Source organism: Ciconia boyciana, chromosome 4 (assembly GCF_034638445.1).
Source record: "Ciconia boyciana chromosome 4, ASM3463844v1, whole genome shotgun sequence".
NCBI lineage: Eukaryota > Metazoa > Chordata > Aves > Ciconiiformes > Ciconiidae > Ciconia > Ciconia boyciana.
Window position 1 is genome coordinate 38,497,013 of NC_132937.1, and position 21,549 is coordinate 38,518,561.

The 21,549-nt window shown below is 37.3% G+C and overlaps 1 protein-coding gene across 1 annotated transcript; it reads left to right on the forward strand.

The window, feature by feature from the left end:
- Positions 1 to 6,406: 6,406 nt before the first annotated feature.
- On the forward strand, positions 6,407 to 21,119 carry LOC140650875 (importin-11-like). The gene is made up of 3 exons (XM_072859695.1): positions 6,407 to 6,498; positions 10,069 to 10,153; positions 20,766 to 21,119. The coding sequence occupies exons 1-3, from the start codon at positions 6,464 to 6,466 to the stop codon at positions 20,928 to 20,930; spliced, it is 285 nt and encodes a 94-aa protein (XP_072715796.1). The 5' UTR covers positions 6,407 to 6,463; the 3' UTR covers positions 20,931 to 21,119.
- Positions 21,120 to 21,549: the final 430 nt, after the last annotated feature.

Genomic DNA, 21,549 nt, shown 5'->3' on the forward strand with positions numbered 1-21,549 from the left:
AAGTGGATTTTTTGTTAGTGTGTATCCGTATCATTTTATAATACCTGAAACTGGAGTTAATAGGGAAACTAATTTTCTACTGGATTGAAAAATTGAGCAAGTTTATTATGTCTAAGGTAATAGAGCTGGTTAATTATTGTCAAGAAAAGATATTTTGTCATCTGTATAGTAATAGTTTGAGGGAGTTTTTGGCTAGATAAGAGGTATAAACTGAAGAAATATACTACACTTTAAATACATAGTTCTAGATTAATTGCTGAAGATATTTACGTATTTGTGTATATTTGGAAGTGTCAGGTCAAAGTATGTTTTCTTAGTGAAGACCTATTTTAGGTTTCATCTTCAAAAGGTAGATATTCTTTTACTATATAGTTTGTTTTAACTTTTTTATTTCTATTTTGAATATTGATGTTCTGTTTCCATTATTGTCAGGTTATGTCTAGTGTGTTGTAGCTTTATTTTCAACCAGAATTTCTGTGATTTTTTTGTTGTTGTTACTCCAGTAATTCAAACCTTATTCAGGAAAAAGTCATAAAAATATGTTCCAAATAGTCCAATCTTGTAAAATTTTCAGCTAGCTGAAGGGGACTTACTTTTGTAGATACTGTTTGTCTTCTACAGGCCTGTGCCCTAGAGACTTCAACCACTTGGTTTATAAGCAACACAATTTACATTTAGATCATTTTGCTCAAGGAAAAATGGAGAAAAATGTTTTGATAGTCTGTCCTCCATGGGGTCTATTTAAGTTGTGTAGAAGTATCTTGCTGTTCCAGCATCCAGCCTGGAGACTGGGGCATTCTCCAGGTGAACCAGAACTGCCCTCAAGGTTCTTGCTCTAACCTGCCTGCTTTCTGCTGGTGTAACTCATGTGCGTGGCCGTGTCGTGCTGCTCCCTGTCATCCTGTTTGTCCATCTCCAGTTCACTTCCAGGAACGACGCATATTATCTGCTACCAGTACATATATAGACCTTGACTGCACTGTGTGGGTGTGAATGTGCAAGTGTGCCTCTTGTTGCTTGTTATGTGTCTCTATTGAATGTAATGAAATACCAATTTACTATATCGTAATACTATATTTTACTATAATTCACTGTATAGTAGATCAAATACTTTTGTTTTATGCAACAACTTAATTCAGCTAGTTGAGCAAAAGCTTAAACTATTTTGAATTGCTTGAGTAGAAACTTTTTATAATTTTCTACTTGTAGATCAGATGTTAAATGTAATGGGTAAATGTTTTTAAGGAGGGAAAACATTGACTCGAATTCATGCTTAATTTTCTTTTTCTAGGTGTCTAATCCATTACGGTCTCTTCCTCTTTAACCCATTTTTGTTACTTTCTGCCTCTCCTACATAATTCCTCGTGATAAGTGTTAAATTTGTTTTCATTTAATAACAGCTGCACAATCAGTGATTGTACAGTAGTAGGTTCTGCAGTTTCATGTGCTATTTTTCTAAATTTTCAATTTTACATGGATGTCTTTAGAAATAATGGACTTAAAATTCAGTGGAAGCTAGTTAAGTTTTCATTGCTAGAAATGCTGCTGTGCCTTTGTTAGAGAGAAGTTTTTGGACTAGGCAAAGGTTGAGACTGACTAAGCCTAGTTCTCGAAGAAATCTGACAGGGTACAGCTCTGTTGTTTTAGGCTCTGTTTCCACAGCTGCTCTCTACAGAAGAGCACAAGAGGTTCCCTCTGAAGGTGCATCCTTTCCACTGACAAGCTGCTGTAGGAGTTGTTTGCCAGGTATGAGTCTCACCATCTCTAGTGATGGAGCATGAAAGGAGACCGATGCTGTCAGAGCTGTTTGTGCAAGCAAAGAGTTGGGATAGTTGGAAGCCATCCTTTGGAGTGCAGTCATCTTCTAATATCCAGCTTGCCAACAATTTGGATCGGACTAACAAGGAATTGAGAGCTTCATTATGCAGTTGTGGGGGAAATGCCTTTCTTTTGCAGTTAGTAGCTTTTGCTTTTAAATGTTCACACTAGGAAACAGATCCTTTCATGTACACATGTGGTTCATATGTCTAACTATTAAAATCATTAGAGAATACATTAGAAGACTTAGTTGAGTCTGCCCTCATGAAGCAAAATGGCACTTCATGGTCATCAAGTTTATGATCAGCCATAGGACTGCCCTGGAAATGTCTCAGCTGCTACGTTACTGTTTTAGGAGCTCCTTAGCACTGTGCAGCTCCTAACGTGGCAGAGGGTTGGTGGTGTGTGGAATAATCATTTACGCTGCTCACAGTATATGCAAAGTAATCTCCATTTGTCCCACTCCACCTCTTTCCTTGGCTAGTGAGATCAGAATAAAGAATTAATTACTCTTTCTCAAATCTACTGTACACTAGTAAAGACACAAAATTAAGCTTTTCCCTTTTTTGGTGTTTACTGCTTCATCATGGTGAACATAGAAAAGCAGAAAATATTTTCTCCTCTCCCTTTTAATCTCTAAAAAAGTATGTTTTCCCATGCAGAATTTTTCCTCCATTTTTGATAAGCTGAGGAAGTTGCATAGCAGACATGGGACCATTTTATTTAAGTACCCCTAAAAATTTATCATGATATATGTTTTATTAAGCTGATGATAAAGCTTTATTTACAGTGTCTATCTGTAATTCAAATCCAAATTCTGAATTTTTGCATAAAACCTCAGGATAATAAAAATGTTTAATAGATAGCTGTGTGTATTAGAAATGATCGACAGAATGAGAAAAAAAATATATTTTTTCAGAACAGATGTGGTCTGTTTTTTCCTTTGCAAAGCTTTTATTTTATCTGACAAATTATGCACACTTTGAAATAAAAGGTTTGAGAGTATTCATGTACAAGCTGCCCTAAATGTTTGCTACATTTTGTTTTCATTATAGGCAAGGTTAATTTTATTTACAGACAGCATAAAAGATCCTTTCTGTAACAAAAAATAATGTTAATATGTGTTAATTGCATCTTTGAAACTGGGTTCTGGAGTGTTTTAAATCCTAACAAGTTTATAGAAGTTGTTATCCTCTAATTCTGGGCCTGTCTTTTGATAAGTTTTTGCTGCATGCCAAATGAGGTTTTGTCCCAATAACTTTGGGAAACTGGGTATTTATAAAACCAGTTATAACTTGATGCTGCTGTTTGTTCCATTGCTGATCTGGATTAGATGCAATTCAAGGGGGGAACTGCTTAAATAGTGCCTTCTTCCCGAGTTAAGATTTTGGTATGGACAGTATTAACTGTTCGTTTTGAAAGTTCATCTAAACATGGTGTCCCTGTCTTTTCTGAATCTACTTATATGACTTTCTAATGTATTTTTTGAAACAAGCAGGCTAATTTCAGTCTCTTTAAAAAGGTATTAACATTGATTTGCATGGCTTTCTCTCTCTTCTGTGAAAATAAGGCCTGATGCATTTTATATTGCCATTGAACTTTAACTGAGGTTTCTTTTTTTCAAAGCACAATGAGCCTATGCTGTCTTTATTTTTCACCAGCATGTGTCTTGTATTCTAAAAATAGTTGCATTGTTTAATGATTCCATACTTGGTAAACATTTCAGTGAGTCTTTGGTAGGAAGAAACTTCATGTCCCATTTAAAGGGAGAAGGAAGAGGGGGGAGAAAAGAGAAGGTATTATCTTTACTGAAAGCTGCAGGCAACATTTTTTACCCCATTTTGAAAGGTATTCTACATTCTTTAGCTTTGCTTTCCTCAAAAAAAGAAAAATTACCATGAATTTTCTATCTTTCACTGAAGATAAAAGTAAAATATCATTCTTCATTTATGCTATGAGTAAAAATATCCTCTCCAAGTAAAGAAATCAATTATTTCTCTATGTGCTTTGGAGCTAACTATGAAGAACAGTATTTTGGGTCTTCAACCACTATCCTCAGTTTCTTCTGGAAATATCACAGATCCTTGGAAACACCAGTTACTGAAATGGACTTCCCTGTGTGCTCCTCCTGTCAATCTGCAAGCTTGGAAAAACCCCATAAAGTTAATAAGCACTATGCCTACAGTATTTGTCTACATGTTGATTAATTAAAGTAACCTCCTTGAATAGATTGACCATAATTAGCCCTGCAGCTGATGAAAAGGCTATGCCTTCTTTGGGTCAAACACCTTTGTCTTCCCTCCCAATATAAAATTTCTGTGGCAGTTAGGGATTCTTCATGCAGCTTGGAAGGAAGAAATATAACTACCAGGTAATGAATAGCAACCTGTATTATTAATTAAATAGTGCATACATACAGGGCATGGTTTACTTCTCCAGGGTGTGCAGTGTTCACATTTGTTCTCGGTTGAATGCCCCTTGTCCGCTATTGACATGAATCTGAGGACAGCTGTTTCCTTCCTCATGTTGGAAAATATTAACCACATTAATGGCATTTTCCTAGAGATGGGTTTCAAAAAAAGTGTGAGGCAAAAGAGCTTTAATGGGAGGTGTGCTCGGCAGGAACCTCTGACTTGAGTGAAGAAACCTGCTCTGTCTCCAAGGGTTTGTTCTGCAGGCTGCTAAGCAGGCAGTGCTAACGTTCTCAGCAGTGCTGTCTGGTCAGTAGGCCGTTTGCCTTCTGTCTGCAGAATCCCACAGAGATTCAGTCTCACAACATGTAATACTTTGCTCTTCTGAATGAGATCGGGAAGCTTTTTGGCAAGGGAGAAAGTCTCTTTTAAAATATATACTTGACAATGATAATAAGAATAAGCCAGACTGAATGAAAATTATGTCAGTTTTCATTTTGTGGAATTTAGGAGTTTCAAGTTTCATTATACAGAATACAGTTCAGATCCTGGCATTTGACAGTAGCTGAATAAAAAAGGGAACAAAAATAATCCTTTGGAAACAAAATGATCATGAGTTGAATCATAATCTCATCAAAACAAATTTAAAAGAAACATTTTACATGCTTAGCATTCTAACTTGATATGCATTTTTTCCAAAGCATCCATTGCTAGATAAAGCCTGTCATATACGCAAAATTTTGTTGTATGTCTGACAAGAATTTTTTCAAATGCAATAACTAATGTACAAGGAGCCACAGTTTATCCAGTTTTTCAGTTTTCATCCCAAATAAGAAAAGGAAAAGAAGAATATTAAGAAATAGATTTGTCTACATTAAGACAGAAAGTATCAAACTACAATACATCAACTTGGTATTCAGTACCTTTAAACAAATATGGAGCATGTCTGCTTCTGCCTTCTAGACAGCAGCAGCAGCATCTTTTGGGGAAAATTAAGCCTGAAATTCCAAACGGGGAGTAATAACATGCTTCAGTCAATGGCAGTCCCAGAAAGAGAGTTGTAGTTTACCATCACCAGTTAGGCCATTTCTCTTTCTTTGCTGCTTGTAGCTGGAACTTTTGCAGTCTTCCCGAGATGAACATCTTTTCACTTGCAGTATGTCTTCACCCTTTTGTAGCTTACAGAGTAGGAGTCCATGCACCGAAGTCCCACAGTAGTGCATCTCTGGCAATAGACCCACAGCAGCAGGAAGTTCAGCAGAAACAGCAGTCACAGCTGCTTTCCATTAACTAGGTGGCACCTACTTTATCCATCAAGGGAAGATCATGTTTCTATGCCCTTACCCTACAGACACATCAATTCTTAAGGTGGGGCAAGTGTCTCAATGTAAGTGTTTAGTGTCAGTTTGGGCGTTGGGGGCGTATCCAGTCTGGCCTTCAGCTCATGCTGGGGAAAGGTGCTTACCTCTCTCAAGTCGTGACTGATACCTAGCAGTCTTTTGCAGTTGTCTTAAATAGCCTAATGTTTCAAGGCAGGAGGTTTCTGTGTTTAAGCGGAGAAATCCTACCCCACCTTTCTCTAGTCAGAGAAGTGGTGTTCGTGCGGAACTGGGTGCAGATACTTTTCACCCTCTGTGGGTGAACTGTGGGTTATTCAGCTGCCTAGGAGGGTGAAGAAATACCTGTAAGGCTGGACAGAGAAAACAATAGGGGAGTGTACCATCTTTACAAGGTGCCCTTTGCTCAAGGGTTTGTGTAGATTTTGAATTGAATAGTGATGGGAGAAAATGTGTAAATGTGTTAGGAATAGAAGCCAGTACTCTGACCTCTCTGCTAGCAGGAGCATGCCCTCCCCACTTGGTTCTTGAGTCCTGTGCTAATGTATTTTTTGTTTTATTCCATTTGCAATTATTTCTAGGTTTTCAACAGTGTCATGAGATTTTATTCTATTTAAGAATAATGTTTCTTGCATATTTTTTAAGCCTTTGTGTAATTAAAAAAAATATTGAATTAGCTGGTTGATAGCATGCTCAGCTAAGCAGTAAGCAATGAAAATACTGCTTAGTAAATGTGCTTTACAGTTATTGAGCAAATTTCCTGTTTAGTTCATTTAGCTAAGTCACTTTCCTGTTCTTTTCCAATGTTATCCAAGATAAATTTTGTTCTTTTCCAGTGTTATCCAAGATAAATTTTGTGGTATCATCAACATTTCAGTGGAAGGGCTGCATGATGTTATGACTGAAGATCCTGAAACAGGAACATACAAAGAGTAAGTGGAAAATCTAATTTTTGTGGGTTTAATGGTAGTAGTACTGTTTTATATGTAGTGTTTTGATTGGAAAAGTCTGTAGGCAGTTAAGACATGCTCGTGAGAATTCTTGTTTTCACAAGAGGGAATGTTTTAGTAAGATAGGAAATTTTTGTTGTTAAGAAAAAATAATTGTAATGGGTGGAGGGAGGGCTTAAAATGACAGTCAAGATAATTGTATATTGTTCATTAAGTTATCTACTAAATGATGTCTTCAAATGTTCATATGCATACGCTCATTTGCTTTTTTCTCACTTGACTAGTATATCTAAAATTACAGTCCAACAAGCTTGTATGTTGGCAGGGTGGTAGCTTAGAGTTTCTTTGCGTTTCTGGAGTTTAACCAAGATCTTCTCTTAAATGCCTCAGGCTCATTGAGTGGACCTAGTGTACAATACTTCACGGCTTCTAGAACTTGAAAACCTATTCCACAAGGACAATTCTCCCCCTTCAGTTGTTCCACTTAACACACTGGCTGCTACAGGGCATACTTCAAAAGACAGTTTCCGGAGCCGGGAGCAAGAGTTTGTTTGTAGCAGGAGGGGGGTGTTGGGGTGCTCAGAGTGCACTGCCACCCAGCACCACGCTCATTCATCTCCTGCTGACTCTCAGCTTACTGGTGGTATTCCATCAAAGCTGGAAAAGTAAAAAAACACTGAATAATAAGGATTTTTTAGGACAGAGTTCTTAGTGTTGTTTTTTCTCTATAATGATTACGTAGTTTTAGAATGATGGAGAGTTGTAAGACATTAACAACAGGTGCTCTGCAAGATGTCTCTACAGACACTATATTCTAATAACAGTATTTACCGGATGCTAAGAATCAAACATTTTCTAACTTTCGGATAATTACCTGGTGATGGAACAGAGTGTGTCTGAACTAATTAAGTAATTGCTTAAAGGGATGTTTGCTAGCACTGAAGCCAGCTGGCACAGAACAGCTTGCAGGTTTTCCTCCACTTAAAACAGGTGGTATGCTCACAAGTGTGTACTGAGAATGGCCCACACTCACACTGAGCCTGAACTATGCCCAAGAATTGCTAGCAAAAGTACATTCCACCCCCCCACCCCCCCCAGCTCTCAGTGTAGAAGATATAACTCCAAACTCTGGGAATGTGCTTAGGCACTGTTTTCTGTTTACAATAGGAGACAATGTTACAGAATCCCTTCTATTTCTACACATTGCTTTGCCAGCACTTGTTGAAAAAAGTTCTTACAGAGAAATAAGTAAAACTTTGTCCTAGTTCATTTCAGATTTTAAGCTTGAAGGCTTGTAGAACTTGTCGCTATACTTTTCCGAACTCTAGACATTGTTTTTGCTTTATAAAATATAGGCACACTGAACCAAGGACATATTTCTATTGACAGATACTGAATGGGCTGTTTGAAAGATTCTGACATTTGTGTTACACATTTCAACATCATCTGAAAGTAAATAAAGTGAAAGCACTCATGTAGAGTCATGTGCACTATTCTGGCTGTCCAGGCTGAAGAAGAATGATTTAACCCTGAACTGCTTCAGAAAAAAAATTGTGTACTCCGCTGATTATCATAATATTTAATTACTGTAGTGCAGAGACTAAAACAACATGCATGTTTAGCATAGGAAAGTCAAAGCTGAAGCAGCCACTAAAGGATGAAGAGCAGGTAAACAAGCACAGGGAAAACTGTACAAATTAAATGACAGTGTTGGCTTAAGTGTAAGCTGACCATGAGTACATTTAAACTGGAAATTTGAAGAAACTGTGGTAGTTACAGCAATGAGATTTTGGAAGAGCCTTTCCAAATACAAATGCAGAGATAAAGGTCTCACCAAGTTTTAGATGGAATTTTGATCAGGTTATGAACATGATTAAACGGTGCCCTGGTTTACAATACAAAGGGATTATACTTGGCCAGGTTTCCTAGCGTTTATGTCTTGCGTTGTAGTGGTAATTACGAGAAAGCTTTACAGGCCTCAGATTTTCTGGAAAGGTGAGCATTCCATTGCTCCAGTCTTGTCTCACCAATATTCACATTTTTCCCCAATTTTATAATCTTCTCTTTTTTTATTCCCTCCTCTCCTAGTTTTTTGAATTACTCTTTGTGGTACCTAAAATTTATCAAGGTCTGAAAAAGTTAATTCAATCTTATATGTTTTGGCAATTGTCACTTTTGTCTCCTTTTTCTTCAATAAACTGAGTTGCAAGAAATCATGCCATTTATGAGGAGAGGAGACATGAGATTTGCTGTATTATTTTGAAATAACTAGTCCCTTTGTTGGAAGTGTCATCTTTGTTAGCCACGACCCTTCTGCCATGCTGTTTAGCAAGTATTTCATACAGCTCTAAACACATGTTAATAGAAAGCTGAATATATAAACAGAGTAAGTCTGAACATTTTCACATAAAATCACAACTTTTTTTCATTTTAGTCACTTTAAAACAAGTTATTCAGTTTAGCTGCAGGAACATTTCACTTGCTAGTGGAATGCAGCAATTAAAAATGCACAGTAGTACAGGGCTGAAAATGAGCAATAATGTGCATCTGTCTTGGTGCTTTGTAATATGTGGATTATGAGTCCTTCCTGCCATAAAACATACCTAATACTCGGTGGCAAGTTGTTGTCACCTGAGTGATTTTTAAATCCTTTTGGTCTTTAAAGCAGATTTTCTACGAAAAATTTGATAAAGTGGTGGAATATTTGTGTATTCTTTCAACGTTGACAATGTAAAGTGAGTGGAAAGCATGTTTGCTATAGGATAGCTTCACCAACGTCTTTATAAAGTCCATTCAAACTGTTTCAAGAGACAGAAAAACCTCTGACATTTAAACTATTTTTTAAAATATTTTCTGGTTTTACACTTACTACAAAAATAATAGTTAAAATATGGCTGTTACTTGTGCATATTGGTACATAACAGCTGAGGGTGAAGCAAAACAAAAAACAAGTTTAAAAGGTTTGCTTTACCTGCGTAGAAAAAAACTCTAAAGGACTGCAGAAGCTAACTCATTTCTGTCCACTTAAAACGTTATTGTTCAGCGTCTTGCAGATTTTAGTGTCTAGAATCAATAGCAGTGACCATATTAGTTTTCAGGTCGTCTTGTTAAAGATCTCACAGGAAAACATGAATGCAATGAGAAATCTTTGCTAGTTTTGCATATGCCACTTTGATTTTCATGTTGATAGGTTACAGAGTGCTTGTATAGCACTTCCTTGGAAAGACTGGGAAATTCTAGTTAGGAACAGTAGGTTATTCTACAGTAATTTTTTAAAATCCACAAAGTCTGTTTTCTATATGCAGAAATACATCTTTAAGCCAGAACTTGAGCTAAAATGTGGAGGATAACTGAGATTGTTACATGGGTGTAGGTGACACAGAACATGCATTCAGGCTTCTTTAGATTCACTGTTCTCAGAAAAAAATGGCTTGCTAACAGATTGCCTGACTTTAATCAAACTCCAACATATCTGTCTTGTGTTTTTAAAAGTGCTTTAAAACAACTTTTAATGATAATGTATGTTAAAAGTGTTCTTATTCCCATTCTTAGCTGCATGTTGATGTCTCATTTTGAAGAGCCCAAAGTTACGGAAGATGAGGAACCTCCCACAGAACAAGACAAAAGGAAAAAAATGGTAAGTTTTAGATCTGTTATTCAATTATAGAACTGATTATGTGATTCACTTGTGTCAGACTAAATTTTTTGCCTTTGGATTTGGTTCATGTATTGTTCTTGGAAAATTCATCTGTTGAATCAAAAAAAAGAAAATGCTTTGATGACAACACTTATGCTTCTGCATTCCTTTCGAGTCTTGGAAAATGTTGCCAAAATAAACATCATCTGTTCACAAAATCTGGACATTATAATACTAAGACACTATAAAAAGGGTTTATTGAAAAATGTAGGGAGCTAAAGAAATGTCATGGCAGGACAAATTTCTCATATTTAAAACAATCTTTATTATATCGGATTATGTGTTTTACCTGAACAGCTATTGATCCATATGCTTGCATACAACCTTTTTCTAATGTAAAGAACTCTTAATAAGGAGCATTGATTTAGATGAAGATATCTGGATTAGGTACCATGCAATTGTGCTATTTTTGTCCAACCTAATCTTTGAATGTTTCATAATTTAACTTATTTTTGTAAGAGTTCAGGGAAACTGGTTTCTCACACAGAAAACTGCAGCATACAAATGCTGTGGAATAAAATAGTCTGAACTGCTTAGTATTGAGTAATTGCAAAACATGGAACTGGGTGATTGAGTAGATGTGTGTAGCCCTGTCGTGCATTTGCTTTAACTGACCTACATGTATCCAAAAGAATACTTGTGGACAGTCCTTCAGTACTTTATTTCTTCTTGTAGGAGCAGAAAAGAGTTTGGATGGCTTTTGATAGTTTGTTTTAATTTGGGGATTTTTTTTTTAAGCCACTGGATGCTTCTGGTTTGTTAGCATTTCTTTTAAATGCCGATTAAAAGCTTTTCTTTTAAATGCTGATTGGTATATGGTTCCTTTTTTTTAAAAAAAAAAAGAAAACAACACAAAAACTGTTGTGTATTCTGCTATTAGTAATGCCCTGAGAGAAATTCCTAGTGTCTTGCAATTTCTGAATTAAACAAAACACAGAAATATTATTTTCTATGGTCCTTAAAAATGTATTAGTTCTATAATACAGTTACTCTTAAAAGCATCTCTAGACTCTGTTAAATTTGGTTAAATTTCCTTCCAGCTTGTGGGCTTAAATTAAACTCTGGGTGTTTGTTGCAGAATGCTAATATTTATTCTTAGTTGGTTTGGATAATCTCTTGACATATATAGATAGATATGTATATATCTTTATTGATATGGATCGTTTTATCTATATATCAGTAGGGAGAGAGATAAGTTTGGTTTGTTAATCAGATTTAAAAAACATAAAGTGAATTTAAATCTGCAATTCTTTCATATTCTTAAGTTTTCCTTGAATGTACTCAAATTTTATTTCTCTCGCTGGCTAAAGTTTTAATAACTTTCTTGCAGAAATTATCTTCATTTTTCAGTTACAGATTGACTTCAATAGTTTAGCTATGTATTTAGGAATTTAGACTTTTTAGATTTGCTGTGGACTACCTTCAGTGTAGATATATCAGGCAAAATGAAAAGCAGGGCACATTGGTTTATGACCTGTGTCATTCTTCCCTCCTAAATGATACAATGCACCAGTATAGTTTTGGTGAATACAGTCATAATGAGGGAACTGTTCTGGGGTCACATGCAATACAGCATCAATGGCCATTTGAATAAAGAGAAATGGCTGTGCTTTGGTAAAGAGGAGCCAGAACCGATAAGGACATGACAATGCAGGTTTTGGTTTACATGGGAAATATATCTTCCCTTGCATGTCCTTTTTTCTCTAAGGAATTGCTTGTCATTTGTTCCTGAACTGTTCTTTAACATTCAGCTTAAACACCTTTTCAGCCTTTGTTTCCTTGGAAGGTTTACACAGAATAAATTGTCATACTGGAACACTGAAGCTTCATTTGCGTTTTGGATCTCATGATCTAGACGTAACTATTTCCATGGTTATGTGTTTTCTTCATTCCTAAGCATTATGCAAATCCTTTGTTTTTCTCCTTTCAACCCTCTTCTGTAAGAATACCTGTCTGTTTCATTCTTCTCATTCCCATATTTAGCCGATTATTCCTGATATATTTCAGACTTGAGCCTTCTATACTGTCATTTTTTCAGCTAACTTTAGTATTCACTGCATTCTTACTCCTTTCTATGCAATTTTTCACAGCTGTTAAAGCAAGCAAATTCTAGTTGTTATGAATGTCTGCTATAAATTCATTCTGAATCCCACCTGAAAATGCTCGGTATAAATTTTTGTGGATGGTGCAGAAATTGAGACTTGCTACTTCTCGTGGCTGTTTATTTCAAAAGGATACAGGTCATTTGGGTAGGTCACTAGTAACAGAAATGTCAGTTAATAATCAGGATTGTTAATCATGGCTTTGAAAGCACAGCTGGCATTTGATTTGAAAAACTGGATTAAAAACAAAACATCACCTGGGCCCATTCCTACCCACCTGTACTGGAAGTTTCTTCCTCTCTGTGGGAGCATCAGCACACACACTCAATTCTGTGACATTTAGAACAACTGCAGTAGCAGATACCTCTGGTGAAATAGAAGTGGGAACAAATATTTGAAGTGAGAAGAGGAAAATCAAGAACAACCCAAAGGGAATCTGCAATTGATTTAAGAAAGTTTCTAGTCTCCTGTCCCACTTCATTCCTGCAAGAGGTTTCTATCCTCTTATATATTCCATTGCTGAATCAGCAGCTTGTATCAGGGCTTAGAGCTTAAATCTCATAAAACAATAATGAAAAGATAAATGGGATCCTCTTTTTCAAAATAATAATGCTTTGCAAATTTTAAGGCCATTAATATGAGAAGAAATATAAACTGGTATGGTCCATGCTAAGTATTACTTCCCGATGTTAGCACAGGGTCTAGATATTTTTCTTTGATCTATCCCTTTATCCTGTCTTTGGTACCTCTCTTTATTATTATGCAGAGCTCAAAATTACTAGAGAGAGTTTTAGCTAGAACAGTGCTTTATAAGTTTATGATAATTTTATGTAATTGACATTTCCACATACTGCTATATTTTAGTCTCATTGCAAATATATTCAGGAAAATGTAAATAGGTGGAGAGTGATTCATGGCCTTGCATTGCACATAGTGTATAGACCTCAGGTGATTTATTTTTATGTGCCCTTAAGGTATGTTTTTAAGAACTCCAGTATCGTTGTTCAAAAAGGGAGTTAAGCTTTTTAAACTCTTTATTTGAAACTGAGGAGAGGAAAAACTAAGTAAAGTATTTTCCAATAAAAATCTATCTTATTTAAACTTGAATTATCCGTGCTGGTACATGTTTTAGATGATGCTTATATGTAAATATAGAAGGCTTGGAAGTTGTTTTATTTTACCCTAGTATGGGAAGAAACTAGATGAATTGTGATTTTTGTATATTCAGGAAAATAAATAAATGAGTTACAATGTAGTAAGCCAAATGACCAAGTTTTATGTGATGATGTGTTTTACTAAGAGTAATACTTTTACTTCATTGTTTGGGGTATAATTTCTCCCTATACATTTAATCTACAAATTAGCCACAGATCTAATGTGAGTCCCACTGAAATCTGTTAAAAAGCTTTAATATTAGCAGCCTTTTGTATGGTCTGGCTCCATTTTATAATCACTGTTAAAAGTAAAGGATACATTCCCTCCTTAAATTATTTTTCCCGTTTTTCCCAGAGCATTACAGTCACAAGTTACTAACCATCATGGTAAATACGTATAATTTTACATCCAGCATTCTTGCTCCCTCTTTAGTATCAAAGTATCCATGCTTAAACTGAAGAGAAGCTCAAGTTCTGGAAATCTTTTCAACAATTTAATTCAGATATCACCAACACACTTTTTTGAGTTTTATTAGACTTTTATTGCATTCTAATGCATTTCCATTGGCTCGTGTTATCGCTTGTAGTGATTAGATCACTGTTCCTAGTACAGAATAATATGTAATTGTTTATTGAAAACAGTGTGATTTTTGACTGTAGTGTTGTCTAAAGATGTCGAGGAAAGAGATTCACCTAACAAATACTGGTTCGAACAACTGATAATTCTTCAGAATGTCATTGATGCTGGCAAGTGGAGTTTGGAGGAATGGGAAATGGTTGTTCTGTAAAACCTCTGTACTGCTTTTCTGATTCAAACTGCTGTTTACAACCAGTAAGGTGGAAGATTAGTTTCTTCAGTCCAGCCCCAAGGTAGGCACCTGTGTCCAGTTTCAAGATCAATTTGTAAAGTAACTAGATTCAAAAGCTAGTCAAATCAGGTTTTCACTGAGCAGCATAAAGCACATTTCAATAATGTGTATTTCCTCCCCAAAATATTTCCTTCTGTTTCCTGTCTGTAGCTGTTTTGACTAAGAAGCTGTTGGAATTTTCTAGGATTTTGTTTTTAACTGGAAAATAGGTGTGTTTTGCTCTTATCAGAATCCAGAGCATTTCAATTAAAAGAAAGCTCTGGCCACACACCTAGGAAGTCAGCATACACACTTACATTCAAAAATATGGTCCCTGACCCAGTGTTTACAGACTAAGTAGCCAGTGTTAATATTGATACGGTTGTGTTCCGTGTTGGACTGATGTTGGATGCTCAGTGCTTAGCAAGCTGGAGACTCAATTTTCAAGAGGATTATTTTTCCTCCAAAAAGCAAATAGAATAATCTGAAAACATCTTACAGGTCTTCTCTTAAACCAGATACTATCTTAACTTTGTCATAATGAAAATACAGTGAATAAATAACAGTGCTTACTGTTCTTCCAAACTTATGATTTTGCTTGCTTATTCAGCTAAGACTGCAGCTGATTGTCTAATATTGTCGACAAACTAATTATACCAAGTTATTTCATTTGTTTTGTTAGTTCTGAATACAAGTTCCAAAAAGGTAGAGTGAAAGGAAAGCAAATTTGTTATTGTTGCAGGAAACTCTTTAATTTACTCGAAATATTTTTGACATGACTATCTGAATGAAATCAAATTAGTGTATTAACTCCTTAATTAAGTCTGAAGACTCTTAAGTCCCATTTGGCTTACAGATACTAGATGCTGCTTCTAGCAGCAAGCATTAATCGTACCACAAAAGACCCTAGTGGCTTACAGCACTGCTGCTTTGAACTGTGATGGATGGGTTTATGCTTGTTGCAATAAACCAAGCAGAATTTTGTACAATTTCTCACTTGTCCTGATGTTGGTAAATATGCAGGAGAAGTATTTCAGTTATTTTCCTATCTAATGGAAAGACTACATAGAAAGTTGACTAGCCTCACTGAAGTTTTATGAAAAAGAAAATGTGTAATTACAGTACTTCTAAAATGAAAGTAATTATGTACCAAAGTTGCAGTGCATACAGTAGCCTATTCCTGTAACTCCCAGCATTGTGCAAATCTGGCAGCTCTGTTAGGAATAAAAAATACCAACGTTGAATTCTGTAATATATTAAGTTTTGTCATCTTCTTCACTTTGGTTGTTTTTTCAAGATTAAGTACTTTTCAGTAGTATTGCAGTGATGATTCAGAGGATTATTTGGAAACCCATCGTCACCTGCCATGAGGCAGCTGCTAGAGGGTTAGCACCTCTAAGAGATGCTAGAGAGCATCTCTGTAATTATTATAAGAAATACTAGACTCAGACTAGAACAGCATTACACACATACTTGTATTCTAGTAGCTTGTTAAAATTGGGAAAAAATTTGGACTTAAGTTGAGGCTTATTAGTGAACATTGACATATGAGAAATCAGAGGTTTATTTACCATTGACTTAAGTCTGGTTTTTGGGTTTTTTTAGGTATCAGGGGAGTAAACTTTGTAATATGAAATTCCTGATTAGATGAATTTGTCTTGGTAGAGTAGAAAGAAAGATTACCTGAAGTTGATATTTTAAGGCAAATTGCTGTGACTTCTAATTCTGAGTACTTTAACTTAAACAAGAGTTTATGGTAGGGTCACATAAGTCATACAGCTAACTAAATATGTAGATTAATTGGTTTGTAGGTTAAGAATGGCTTTTTGGCAGTGCTTCCCAAGGTGACTTAGTAATGCATGTCATTCATCTAGTTGCTGCTGTGTCAGGGTCACAAGGATGCGAACACTTGCCTATGGCCATTTTAATACCTGTTTTTCTGTGCAGGATTCCCTACAGTATTTTTATACATGACTGTTTAAAGCTATGAACTTACCAAAACTAACTAATTAGAAATGTGTTATATGTCCCAAATTACAATTGTTGGTTAACAAATGCAAATTGTTCAGGAACTGGTAGATTCTTTGCTTGGCAATACAGTCTTATTTTACCCTGTAGATTGTGCTAATGTTTTTACAAAAGTATCACTAACTGTTGTGGTTTAGCCCCAGTTGGCAATTAAGCACCACCCAGCCACTCGCTCACCCTCCCCCCCCCGCCCTCCCCTCACCGCCCCCCCCGCGGTGGGATGGGGGAGAGAATCAGAAGAGCACAAGTAAGAAAACTTGTGGGTTGAGATAAAGACAGTCTAATAATTGGAACAAAATAATAATAATAAATTTTGAATAAAAATAATAAAATTAATAAAAATAATAAAGAATAATAACTTAACAATAATGAAATATTATTATTTTAAACTTTATTTAAAATAAATAATAATAATAAATTTAAATTATTATAATAATAAATTTTGGCTGGAACTCAGGAAAAAGAGGAGAGTCTATGACCTCTGGAAGAGGGGGCAGGCAACTCAGGAGGACTGCAAAGGTGTAGCGAGGTTGTGCAGGGAGAAAATTAGAAGGGCCAAAGCTGAGCTAGAGCTCAATCTGGCTACTGCCGTAAAAGACAACAAAAAATACTTCTTCAAATACATTAGCAGCAAGAGGAGAGCTAAGGAGAATCTCCAGCCCCTAGTAGACGGCAGAGGGAACTCAGTGACAAAGGATGAGGAAAAAGCTGAGGTACTTAATGCCTTCTTTGCCTCAGTCTTTAATAGCAGGGCCAATTGTTCGCTGGGTACCCAGGCCCCTGAGTCAGAAGATAGGGACGGGGACCAGAATGGAGCCCCATAATCCAGGGGGAAATGGTTAGTGACCTGCTGCACCACTTAGACACTCACAAGTCTATGGGGCCTGATGAGATCCACCCGAGAGTACTGAAGGAACTGGCAGATGTGCTCACCAGGCCCCTTTCCATCAATTACCAGCAGTCCTGGCTAACTGGGGAGGTCCCAGCTGACTGGAGATTAGCAAATGTGACACCCATCTACAAGAAGGGCTGGAAGGAGGACCTGGGGAACTACAGGCCTGTCAGCCTGACCTCGGTACCGGGGAAGCTGATGGAGCAGGTCATCCTGAGTGCCATCACATGGCATGTAGAGGATAACCAGGGGATCAAGCCCAGCCAGCATGGGTTGAGGAAAGGCAGGTCCTGCTTGACCAACCTGATCTCCTTCTGTGACAAGGTGACCCGCTTAGTGGATGAGGGACAGGCTGTGGATGTTGTCCATCTAGACTTCAGTGAAGCCTTTGACATGGTTTCCCACAGCATTCTCCTGGAGAAACTGGCTGCTCATGGCTTGGACGGGTGTACTCTTCTCTGGGTAAAGAACTGGCTGGATGGCTGGGCCCAAAGAGTGGTGGTGAATGGAGTTTACTCCAGTTGGCAGCCAGTCACAAGTGGTGTTTCCCAGGGCTCAGTTTTGGGGCCAGTCCTGTTTAATATCTTTATCAATGATCTGGATGAGGGGATTGAGTGCACCCTCAGTAAGTTTGCAGACGACACCAAGTTGTTGGGGAGTGTTGATTTGATTGAGGGGAGGAAGGCTCTGCAGAGGGACCTGGACAGGCTGGATGGATGGGCCGAGGTCAATTGTATGGGGTTCAACAAGGCTGAGTGCAAGGTCCCGCACTTGGGTCACAACAACCCCATGCAGCGCTACAGGCTTGGGGAAGAGTGGCTGGAAAGCTGCCTGGCAGAGAAGGATCTGGGAGTGTTGGTTGACAGCCGGCTGAATATGAGCCAGCAGTGTGCCCAGGTGGCCAAGAAGGCCAATGGCATCCTGGCTTGTATCAAAAATAGTGTGGCCAGCAGGACTAGAGATGTGATCGTGCCCCTTTACTCAGCACTGGTGAGGCCGCATCTCGAATACTGTGCTCAGTTTTGGGCCCCTCACTACAAGAGAGACATTGAGGTGCTGGAGCGTGGCCAGAGAAGGGCAACGAAGCTGGTGAAGGGTCTAGAGCACAAGTCTGATGAGGAGTGGCTGAGGGAACTGGGGTTGTTTAGCCTGGAGAAGAGGAGGCTGAGGGGAGACCTTATTGCTCTCTACAACTACCTGAAAGGAGGTTGTAGTGAGGTGGGTGTTGGTCTCTTTGCCCAGGTAACAAGCAATAGGACAAGAGGAAATGGCCTCAAGTTGAGCCAGGGGAGGTTTAGACTGGATATTAGGAAATTTTACTTCACTGAAAGGGTTATCAAGCATTGGAACAGGCTGCCCAGGGAAGTGGTTGAGTCGCCATCCCTGGAGGTATTTAAAAGACATTTGGATGAGGTGCTTAGGGACATGGTGGTCTTGGTAGTGTTAGGTTAACGGTTGGACTCGATGATCTTAAAGGTCTTTTCCAACCTATGCAATTCTGTGATTCTGTGAAATTGTAATGAGAATGAAAACAACAAGAGGGTGAGAGAGGAATAAAACCCGGGCTGGGGGGGGGGGGGAACACCAACAGTGATGCAACCGCTCACCATCTGCTGACCGATGCCCAGCCAGTCCCCAAGCAGCGATCGCTGCCCCCCAGCCAACTCCCCCCAGTTTCTATACTGAGCATGACAACATATGGTATGGAATAGCCCTTTGGCCAGTTGGGGTCAGCTGTCCTGGCTGTGCCCCCTCCCAGCTTCTTGTGCACCTGGCAGAGCATGGGCAGCTGAAAAGTCCTTGACCAGTGTAAACATTACTGAGCAACAGCCAAAACATCAGTGTGTTATCGATATTATTCTTGTACTAAAATCCAAAACACAGCACTATACCAGCTACTAGGAAGAAAATTAACTCTGTCCTAGTTGAAACCAGGACACGAACCTTGGCAAATCTTGATTAGCGTAGCTGTGGTTTAGAAGTTTTGTTAGAAAAATCTGTTTATATTCTAGAGATGAGATTAGATTTACTGAAAAGAATTATTACAGAATACTAAACTATTATTGCAATTACTCCCCTTTTCAAAAGAGTGTAATGTTAACAATAAGTAATAAAAAGAATCTATCTTTGAAATGTAGAATAGCTGGATAGTAGAAAATGCTGAAGGATCAAAGGCTAAAAAGCCAATATTAGGAATACTGAGGGAATGATTAAGAGATTTACAATATAAAAGGCAAGGTGACCATAATAAGGAAGAAGAACTTGCAAGCACTGATGGAAGAGGCTAAAAAGTAGCCTGCTTTTTCACTGGAGTTGTTCATGAGAAATAAGACGAACTTCTCTTTCGTGATAATTACAGTAGTTTTGGATGTCTTACTCTTTCTTTGTCTTATATTTATGTGTCTGTTTCAATCAGTATTTCCCCCTGGTTTAGGTATAATGTTGTTTAATAAATAAGTAAATAATCTTAAGGTTTAATGTCTTCCAATCCATATTAAAATTCAAATATTTCTTTTTTTGTATCATGCCAAAAGAACAGTTGTGCAAGTTTAATATGCCTAATTTCTTTGGAAATGGCAGTATAGCAGGGTATTATGATCTCAGAAGTCTCCTATTTCAGTGGACTTTGAGATCTGGCATTTTATTTTGTTTCCTGACCTTCCAGCATAAATAGTAGTGTTGTTTGGTTTTGATACTAAGATGAACAGATCATGGGTCTGCAGTAATTGCATGTTTATTTCAACATCCTACTTTTTTCTCATGCAACAAGCTCCAGGTGTCCCCATCCCTTTCATCCAGCCTGGTGGACTGAGGGACAAATGCTGCGTAACTGTCCATGTCCTTAGCCTGCCCACACCTATCTTCTGATATTGAAATTAAGAATAGGTCCTCTGTCAATATAGCCCCTTCATTTACCTCTTTTTGCTTTCATTAAGAAGCAGTTAACATGTGGAAAATAGTGACCAATACTCTGCCCCTCCCTGCCCAAAAGAAAACTGCATAATCCAGCTGGACTGATAAGGTTGTATAGGTACTACTATTGAAGAAGTGTGTCTGTATGCATATGGACAATTTATTTTAGCTGTCCTTTGTCATATATTCTAAACTAGTTCAACTTTTTCAGTGTTTTGTTTCCTTACTAGTAAAATATAACCGACTATAGTTCATGCCATCTCTAAAGTGCTTACCATGGTAACATCTGATGTGGTTTTTAGGAGTTATGGGAAACTCATTCAGCAGTAATTAACAAAGCAGCTTTGAAATTGTTTTGTCTTATAGAAGGGTGAAATCTTGCAGCAGACTGTGTCCATGATTTGAGACTGTTTCAAGTAGTTTTAAACTGATAATTTGCTTTTGATAATAATTTGATCTTTGCTTTACAGGAGTTTTTCCTCTTGTTTCTCAGTTCAGTACAAAGAAAACCAGAAGATTTCTTTCTTGAGCTGAGGTTATAAAAGAGATGAGTAAGTCGCAGAGTATTTTTTAGTGCATTATAATATATATTTTTCTCTTACATGTTTTCCACAGCTTGCACTGAAGGACCCTGTACACACTGTGTCATTGCAGCAGTTCATCTATGAGAAGCTAAAGGCACAGCAGGAATTACTGGGAGGACAAGGTTTTCAGGCACTTATGGAAACCGTGGATACAGAAATAGTTGCACAGCTACAAGAATTTTTACAAGGCTTCTAAGCAGAAACAGATTTTGTATGTCAAATTTCCCTTTCAAAAAAATAGGAAAGAACTCTAGCCTTCCATCTTGTATGGAAGAGCCTGATGAAAGCTGAAAATAACTTGTGTTAAAAAATAAAAAATAAGTTTCTGTTGTTGCTATTAAACTAACTTTGGTAACGTTTTATGTTATTTTTTAATAAAATACCTGGGGTTTTATCATCAAAGTAACACTTCCATGATTCCTAACATGGTGTATGCTGTCCTAGCTAGTACCATTTTTTTTTGGTACCATTACTGGCTTTTTGGTTCACAAAGCTGTGTCATAAACTGAGAGGTCTGAAGTAATGTAGTACTGTATATTAATGAGATGTGTCTACTAATCCAGCACCATAATTCAGTATCAGTAGCTGCTTGTCTTGATATTGTGTACCTATAACTTTCTCCCCTTCCTATTACCATTTCTTGACTGTACATTCAGCCATACAAGCAGAAGGACTTAGGAAAGCAGTAAGACTTTGAGCAGAAATATTCCTTCATGAGAGAAAGATAATTCCCGTTTGAATTGTCTCAGAGAAAAATAAACTTAGATTGTAACACTTAAATTGTATTTGAAGAGGTGTTAGAGAATATCAGTGTA